The sequence below is a fragment of the Acanthopagrus latus genome, chromosome 12 (genome assembly GCF_904848185.1).
Source record: "Acanthopagrus latus isolate v.2019 chromosome 12, fAcaLat1.1, whole genome shotgun sequence".
Lineage (NCBI taxonomy): Eukaryota > Metazoa > Chordata > Actinopteri > Spariformes > Sparidae > Acanthopagrus > Acanthopagrus latus.
Window position 1 is genome coordinate 14299534 of NC_051050.1, and position 9650 is coordinate 14309183.

The window sequence follows — 9650 nt, forward strand, 5'->3', positions numbered from 1 at the left end:
ATCAGTGTCGCCTACACATGTTGTTGCTCTAAACTTCATACCTAAATCTGTCATTACAGAACTCTGATAGCAGTTTACATGGAAGAACTGATACAATTGTAACAATGTTTTTTTTCTTTATCTAAGGTGTGGACATGGAAACGATTCAATGCACAATTAATTATACACTGACTCACATTTAAATTGAGGCTTCAGCGAGTCAAAACCATGCTTTAAGATAATTCTAACAGTTTTTGAAATAAAGCGATTGTGCCTGCAGATTAGAAGGACTATTGGCCGGAAGCCTGCGCTCTGCCTTTATAGTTTATTCATGGTATCATCTATCTGCTGATGTATGAATAGAATATGTGAGGCTCAGTGTTAAGCACATCCTGTTTAAAGCATTTTCCAGATCTTTCTATCAATTACATCTGGCTCATGATCTGGTTGAGCAGATTAACCATCATCTGTCCCATGAGCTGTTTGGCTCATAGTGTAGAAGTGTACAGTATGAGGTTCGTGACAACCATCAGCAGATTGTGAATGATTTTAATTTACTGTAAGTGCAGTATAAGTCTTAATTTGAACAAGATCCTTTTTTTTATTAGGTACAATTATTTACAAGGGTAACAAAATCTCATTGTATGTAAAGTATGGATTGGACATACTGATAATGTTGTGTATGATCACTTCAAGTTGTATTTTATAGGCTTTTGTTTTAATAATGAAGTCAAATCAGTGTCGGCCATACTTGACTTTTCTCTATAAACGCAAGATGTTCATACGTGAACAACATATTGTCCTCTTGTGTGTGCATGTATGTGATCGTGTGCATGTGTGATTGAGACTTCTTCCCCTGGTATCCTGGTGGGAAGCCGAACAGCTGGGCGCTAAGCAGCTTTCACCGTCACAGACTCTGGACGTCCCGGTCGTAGTACTACCCACCCCCCATCCTACGCCCCTGCCCTAGACCCCCACCCCCCCCCCCCAGATTGCTTACCATGATCCACATAAAGACGTGCCAAACGCTCACCCCCTAAAAAAAAAATAAATTAAAAAATCTGTACTGCTTCGGCACATACATCTGCACCAAATCTAAAGAGACGTCTATTCCGATGACACTCTCGAACAAGTTGTGTGAAAGAAGGAAAGGAGGCACTGCTGCTCTCCACTGTAGCTCACATATCACAGAATGCACAGAGGGTCTTCATCACTGTCCAACAACTGTGTGTGTGTGTGTGTGTGTGCGTGTGTGCGCGTGCGTGTGTGTGTGTGTGTGTGTGTGTGTGTGTGTGGGTATATTTCTCTCTCTGTCCCTCTTTTGCTCTCACACACAGACACACACATACACACACACACACACACACCTCTGGATAAATGTGGTCACATTTGCGTATTGGCACTGGGCCATCTGTCACACACAGACTGAGGGATCCAGACCTCATCCCAACAACCAAATATAGTCAACTAGAGCAGCAGAGCACGCTGGGACTGATCCCCACTGTACCACAACCAGCCCGGGTCACACACTCACAATACTCAATAAAATATGAGGAGCAGACACGTCCTTATCTGATCTACTGTAGAGAAAATTCTTCACAACCTGCTACATGCTGCTGTTTCAAAGTATTGCTTTCCAGTTACTGTGCTGAAAAACCCAAACATTTTTGGTGACCCACACACTTGTTTTTGTCTGTCTGTGTATTCCAGAGCGTCATCCGCTGTTTGTGGCATCCAAAACTTAACCAGATAATGGTTGGAACTGGTAATGGACTGGCCAAGGTCTACTATGACCCAGTGAAAAGCCACAGGTACGTCTGGTTATTAGGTTATTACACCAACCCTTTTTATTGACGACAACTCCCTTGAAGAGACTAAAGCCAAACATTAATGTGTCCTAATTGAGTCATTGGCACTGATAATAACGTTAATTATCTTGGTTAAAGTCTTCAGACATAAAACAAGTGCACAGACACACCTTATATTTATTTTTGCAGAGGGGTAATCTGACAAGCATTATCTATTCTTCACTTTTGCTTCTGACAAGCACCTAGTGTTAAATTTTGTTGGATGTTTGCACTTTTGGATACTTTCTGCATGGTTTCGTAGGCAGAGGAAAGTGCTCCTACCAATGATAAATATGTCACCCAATGCATCACAATATCTCTACATATTTGAATTTTTTTTTAATATTTTTTGTTTTTGGGGGGGTAATAATAATTGAATTCTGTGGCGTAAACGATATCAGTCTGTTGTTTTTTATGTGAAACTTCAATAACATTGTTTGTAACTTTTCTGCTCTTTCCAGGGGGGCTAAGCTGTGTGTAGTGAAGAGCCAACGGAAAGAGAAACAAGCGGAGACGCTAACACAAGATTACATCATCACACGTAAGTTCATCCATGTTTTGTACTCGAGTAAACAAACACACTCACAATCAGCTTTTGGTTATACCTTCAAAGAAGCCATCACTTAATGTACTATGAACTTATTTCCCTGCTCAGCACGACAAGGCAGGCTTGTCGTGCATGATATGCAGTTTCATGCATCGCCTTTTAATCGGTGAACAATTACTGAGGCAATTAAGGCGAGGCGCCTGTCTCAGAGCCCTCCAGGTTAATCCACCTTGTGCCACTAACCTATTTGTGCTCCGTGCTCTTCACATAAAAAGGCGCCGTGCATTTTTAACAGCAAAAAAGAGACAAACAATGCTGGCCATCTCCCCAAGTGCATGATGTGACAAGTGGAGCATATTCTAAGTATTCCCCCTCTCAGACAAAACAGAATAAAACTACCTCTGTTTACACGCTACATCTCTTTTTTACTCACACAAAAACATCCAAATACACCCTATCTCATAGCGGGAGGGCTTTGTGAGGAACGAGAGGTTGTTCAGGGCTTTCACGGGCCCATTAGCTGATACAGTGCGGGTGTGGATGAGTGGATGGACAGCCGCAGGGCGATGTGCCACGCGGCGGCCATGTGGTCTGCAGTCATGCCGGATCACGCCAGGGACAGCCGCCTCTCCCACATCTGCTGGCGTGATCACACAAACACGCACACCGCCCACAGAAAACACAAACCAACCCGCGTACCTGTCATCCCGTCATATCATCAACACACGAGGCCGTCATCTCTTTAGTGCGTGCCAAACTGAAGTCATGAACCCTCAGAAAACAGAACAGCTGCTGACACGTCCTCCCTGATTGGCTGCTTGGACCCAATTCAGACGCCATTTACTATTTGGGCATCCGCAGCCTTTTTCAGAGGCATCATGTGATTTCATTGCCATGCCAACAGGGTGTGAAGAAGGCAGGCGACTGACTGCCACGAGCGCCGAGTGACGCACTTGATGCCCTGGCACTGGAAAATTAGAGGGGACAGGAAGCAAGTGATGGCCCATTGAGAAAAGCGAGGGAATCTGTTAACAGTAACCTTTTTGCTTAATGTAGCGTGGAGGAGAAGAATTAACACTGAACAGCGACAGGGCTCCTGAATGGAAAATCACTTTATCTAGCCCTTTACTAAAGTGTCTCTTTGTAACCCCCGAGGACAAGAGCAGAGCATACACTCACTTTACATGCACGCACACACACACACACACACACACACACACACACAGTCTCCTTCGCACACACCTTTGAGGGCACTCATTCACACTTACTCATGCACACGCTCACTCACACTCGTGGATTTAAGTGCTGGCGGCCTTTTATTGTGATAGTGTTCACAACAGTGTGAAGAGCGGCAGAGTGATTGTCTGAATCTAAACATGGGGGTTATAATGAATATGTTGGTGTGCACTATGGCAGAAAGAGTACACAAGTGGAGAGCTGCTACCAGAGGTCAACAGGTGCTTGTATTTTAGCGTGAACGACATGTATCTCCTGCAAGTTGTAGTGGGTGTCGAGATTATTATTATCTCAGGGTTCACCTGTGTTCATTTAGCTTTCCAGTGTGCGCGTGGGGTAACAAACAGTGAACATGCTGCCAGGTGCCCTGCCCGCTTATTTGTGCGACTCTGTTTTGTGATCTTTGAGTAACCCAAGCAACTTGATTATCCTTGTTTACCCTGCGTGTCTCCAGCTCATGCCTTACCCATGTTCAGAGAGGCCCGGCAGCGGAGTACACGAAAACAGCTGGAGAAGGACAGACTCGACCCAAAGAAATCCCACAAACCCGAGCCTCCTGTGTCTGGACCAGGTAAAGAACTTTTTTTTTTTTTTTCCTTGGTGACGATAATTCCCAGAATAAAGACACAAAAACAAAAGAAACAAAAGAGAATAGTCCAAGCAGACACAAATAATGAGCAAGCCCCAAAAATGCACAACAAATACTACCATTTGAAAATAAGTACTGTAGAGTAACGAGGTGACGCTAGTTCTTTTTTTAACGCACGTTGTTAGTCATGTTCTTAACTGGATGAATGCATGATTCTGTCTGAGGCAGATGTACAAATCCACAGTTGTTGATGTGTTCAGCGTTGCGCAATCCAGCTGAAGCGGAGGCCTACAGCAGCACTGCTCCCACTTGGCCTCTCGTGTTCGTCGTAGCCTGCTGTTCCCTCATGTTTTTTAACTGCTGGGACAGAGTGATGCATTTTGAACTTCTTCTGGACCCCATATTCCAACCAGTCAATCCACATTTTAAAATGCAATACGCGCTTTCGCAAATGCCACACCTATGCACGGATACAGTTTGAGCTGAGTTCCAAAAAGCCGTGGTGCCAAAAAACATTTCCTGCTTCACTTTATTCCAGCTGGCTCGCTGCTGCTGAATTTTATTGTTGTTTTTTTCACTTACTGCCACTTATTCCTTCAGTACTGTGTACTTAAAACGATCAGTGTTTCCACAGTGCAATACGATGTGATTGTTTTGTTTTTCAGAATGAAAAAAACTAAATAAAAAAAAAAAAAACATCTTTAAAGCATTTGAAACTTCTGAACAAGTAGCCAGATCTGTAGAAAGTGGGTCATGAAAGATTATGAGATAAGAAATGTAGCCGAATTTAAAACAGCTACCTAAAAAAGAAAAGGCATTCATGAGAATTTAAAGTAATAAAAGACTTACTTCAACATAATGAAAAAAAAATGGGAATCATTAGTGCGCAGTTTTGCGTTGTATTGTTTATAACTATCAAAGACACAGTGACAGAGGTTGAGAGAAACACACACAATAGTCTGCAAATGAAAATGCAGGTCGCTTTTGTAAAAGTAAGTCTAAGTACTTGATAGCAGGCCAGTGGTTTTTAGACGACAGGCTGTCTTTTTATTGTTTATCCTCATGTAGAATGACTTTGCATAAGTGCAAGGTAATGTTTGGTGGTTGGCTCAATGCTTACAAGCAAATGGAAGGAGGTGCCTCTCAATCCCCCAAACAACCTCCCTGCCCGACTACACCAGGAAATCCCTGTGTGTTAAAGAATAGGGATACATGTGTGTTTGTGTGTGTGCACATGCATGCATCTCATCCTTGATCTTTTTAAGACAGCTATAACAATGTCCTATTACGGAGAGCTAGAGGTTTTTTCCTCCAAAAAGCTCCATTAAGGGCGGTCAAATACAGCCGACAGCACAGAGGCACTGAAACAACAGTGTCACTTTTATCTACCTTTTCTGGAGCAAGACTGCAACAAGTGTCCAAAACAGAATTCTATCTGCAGTAGTAATGTAAGGAAAAAAAAAGTGCGGACTTTAGTGGTTTTTATTAGATTTATTGTGAGAATCTGTCTGGCCATACAAAAAGGAATAGTTCAGGATTTTTCCATCCATCCGGATCCATCTAGAGCTTTTAAGATTATTAGCTGTCTAAGCTGAGAGTTACACATGGGCATGGAAACTAAAATCATAGCAAACACTCTCCAAACTTAATAAATGTGTCAATCAGCTCCTCTATAGCTAACTAATTAACATGCTGGAACCAGTTTGTTCAGTCTGTACACAAACAGAATGTTTGATGTCTTATTTATTGAAGAACAGCAGTTGATCTATCTGCCCGGGCAACAACAATTACATTTACTAAACAAAATACTATAAATGTTTTGTTTCGGATCTTGAAATAATTGTAAATTAGGATACGTCTGCAATGGTTCTTCAAGGTAAAAATAATCTTCACATGGAACATTTGGGCTGATTTTTAATAATTAAAGTTCCCAGTTAAGTTAACTGTGCACTGACTCATTTTGGACAGTAAAGTTTATTGTTCTACTGTAAAATATCCAGACACCATTACTAATCTAAAGTGTTCGATAATCACATTTGAGGAATCAGTGCAAAAGATATGTGTTTATTTGTGTATTCTCCGTATCTCTGACTGATATATTAATACCCCCCCCCCCAGTATCAGCCAGGCTTTAGTCTATAGTGTGTCTCAAAATTAAGAAAGACATTTCCAAATTCAAAATGTAGATTGTAATTGTGATTAAATAGATAACAATATTATATTTTCACCCATGACTGACATGCAACATTGAGCAGCAAGCGAAACAAATAAAATCCTGGATTTCACAACTCTTCAGGCTTCTCGCGTCTTTACCAACTGTCTGCTTGTCTTTGAGGCCAAGTGATGTCACTGTCTGTAGAGCATAGTAGAAAACAGATGATGACGTAATCTGGCACCAAAGACGAGCCAGTAGTAGACTGACAGGTCTGTCTGGTGGATGTCAGGCTTGATATCTGTCAGGCTTGAGGTGATATTTGAATTTTCCTTTACTTGTGTGTGTCTGCCAATATGATATTACCACTCTGGGCTGCCAAACTAATTCTCCAGTTAGCCGCTTTAATTTAAAGGCTTTCTGAAAACACATTTTTGGTCTTATAATTTATGTGAGTCGTGAGTGTGTCATGGTGTAGTCATGTCCTTTGGAGCCAGCCTGTCATCCAACATTGAGGAGTTTTGTTCAACACTAAGTCTTAACTGCTTCTAATCAAATGTGTCCCGACAGGTCGTGGAGGAAGAGTAGCAGCTCATGGCGGCACCCTGTCTTCATTCATCGTGAAGAACATCGCTTTAGATAAAACGGATGACAGTAACCCGCGAGAGGCCATCCTGCGCCACGCCAAGGAGGCTTCAGATAACCCTTACTGGGTCGCCCCGGCGTACACGGTGTAAGAAAACCTCATATCTTCAACTGTAAAAATATGAATCATTTACACTCCGCTGTCCATCTTACTGCCCGTCCCTTCCTCTGTCACCCTTCTTCTCTTATTTCTGGGCTTGCTCTCATTAGCCGACAGTGTAAGATGAGTATTGGGAGTGCTGTGCATGCGATTGCGACGGTACTTGGGTTTCTTCCTCCTGGTGTGACACATAAATGTTTAAAGAGTTGTACGGTTTTACACACTTCACACTGCAGGAAGGAGAGTAATGGACAGCTTTAGATCACTATCAGACTCAGACAGCTATGTAAGCTTGGAACAAAGCCGCGAGCCAAATCAAACAGTCTGTTCCACATGCTGCATGAAAACGATCTATAGTTAAAGAAGATATCCTGGTGATAAACATTACAGAAGATGAATCTGATAGAGTACGCCATTAGGGGCTGGATGTAGAGCTCGCTAAAGCAGCAGGGTGATAGTCGCTGTTCTTTTTGCTTGACTTGGAGATACATTAAACATCGAGCTTCTGTCTTCTGCTCCATAGAGCTACGACAGCCTGAACGTAGGGCTTACTGTTATATTCATGGTTTTTAATTTGTTGAAAGAAATGGCGATCAGTTTCCCAATGCCTAAGATGACATCCTTAAATTTCTCGTTTTGCCCACAACCCAAAAATATAGAGTTCACTGTCAAATATGAAAAAAAATAAATAAATTTTAATTTGTACTAATTTGTACTTTTTTTTTTTTTTTTTTTTCTTTTGAAAAAAATCTGGTCATCAAAATAGTTGGGAATTAATTGTTGCCAACTTGTCAATCAGTCATTGCAACTCTACTGAATTTCCATAAGCCTCAGCTGGCCTAATAAAAGAGATAATTTGTAAAAAAAGAAAAAATCTGATATTAAATTCTTAAAGCTCTGTCTCATCTTGTTGTCTTTAATTAGCAGTTCTGGAAAATAAAACAGTTAAATCATTTCCCCCCTTTTTTATGAATCCTCCAGGACCCAGCCAGAGCCCGTGTTTGCAGAGGAATCCGAGGAGGATGAGGAGGCCGACAAGGAACCGGAGTGGAAGAAACGCAAAATCTGAGGCGCTTCAGCAGCAGCTCATTTTAAACAGGATCGCTGACAGAGTGGGCTTGTGGTTGGATATACAGCACCACAAGGTCTCAGGATCAGTCCGAGAACACTGAGCTACTGTCAGAAACCGTGCATGGGAGCATCAGTTAAATTACTAAACTGCACAGCCTCTGTCCTCCCTTAGTTTCGTTTCTTTTTAAGCGTGTATGTATTTATGTGGATGTTTCTCTTAGTTTATGTGGGTAGCACATAAATGTGAAGGCATTTTCGCTGCGCAAGCACAGTATAATTTTATACAGGTTTACGTTCCTCTCTTTGCAATTCATCAACCACTAGAAGAACTCAGCTTTTTATGTCCGTTTTGATTATATAGACTTTATTTTCATCATTTCTATTGTCCTCTCCTCCCACATCTCCAGAGTTTGCTAATGCCTCATAAATCGACTCCAGACTTTGTGGTCTGGGTCTGTTCATCAGCTATGAAGAACACTCTTCTGGTTTGTAAGTAGTAAATTCTGAAGATGTACAAACAATTCCAGCCAACTGTTTTTTCTATCTTAAAGTTTACAGTTTTTAAAGCTGTACACTTTCCCTGGATGTGATTCAGCCATCTGCTAATTTAGGTGTTTTTCTACGTGCTGTATTTCACCTTGAAACCTAAATAAACAAATTTGTATTCTCTTGTCAGATGGTGGTATGTTTTTTTATTTGAAGTGAACTGATGGATCTATTTTTACCAGCTGATCAAAGGAATACTTCTGCCAATTTTTTTTTTTTTATGAGGCACTCAGCTCAAACCCTCAGATTTACTGTACTGTACACGCAGTCCTAGCCAAAGCCGGTGTTTTGATTCACTGCTTTAAATAAAGTTTTTTATAAGCCACTTTTTCCACAATTATTAAATCTGTAAAATTTACTGCAGGTGCTGCGAGTTTTAATATTGATGGATACGTTTTCCAAAACATAAACTGAATGCAATTCATTCAGTATAATCTTATGACTACTTTCAAGGTGAAACATCAGCTTTTACGCTCATGCTCTGGTACAAAATTGTGTCACATTACTACGGGTGCTCACTCCCTTAGCAAAACCAAATGGTAATCTGCATATCACGCCTGTAACACAGCGGCTCGATTTATCTGTTTTCCCTCTCAAATCCCTTGAGTGACTTGTGCAGTGTTTTAACATATTTCAACTGACAGAGAAAACCACAACAGACAGATCTAATGAAACCCATGTTTGTGTCCTTTATACATCTCTCTGGAATGCAACTTCTGCCTACAGCAACAAACAATGTGAGTGCTCTTGTGAAGTACAGCTTTGTAACCAGAGAAATTTGAGTCACATGGTCCATTCTTGGCCATCAATTTTGAACTTTACCAGCGATTTAGCTAATCTGTAAGATCTCTTCTATTAAAGACATGGGAAGTCTTTACAATCCACATCCGTCATTTAGCTGATGGTTCCACTCAGCGACCGACAATGAACGAAAACTT

The 9650-nt window shown here is 41.3% G+C and overlaps 1 protein-coding gene across 2 annotated transcripts in view; it reads left to right on the forward strand.

The window, feature by feature from the left end:
- LOC119030427 (WD repeat-containing protein 70) overlaps positions 1 to 8841 on the forward strand; it is a 41109-nt gene extending 32268 nt beyond the window's left edge. For both annotated transcript variants that reach the window (XM_037118005.1, XM_037118006.1), the window contains exons 14-18: positions 1690 to 1790; positions 2288 to 2367; positions 4064 to 4180; positions 6921 to 7083; positions 8077 to 8841. In XM_037118005.1, the coding sequence (XP_036973900.1) occupies positions 1690 to 1790; positions 2288 to 2367; positions 4064 to 4180; positions 6921 to 7083; positions 8077 to 8164 (549 nt within the window). In that variant the 3' untranslated portion in view covers positions 8165 to 8841. The remainder of the gene's footprint in view (positions 1 to 1689; positions 1791 to 2287; positions 2368 to 4063; positions 4181 to 6920; positions 7084 to 8076) is intronic.
- The last annotated feature ends 809 nt before the right edge of the window (positions 8842 to 9650 follow it).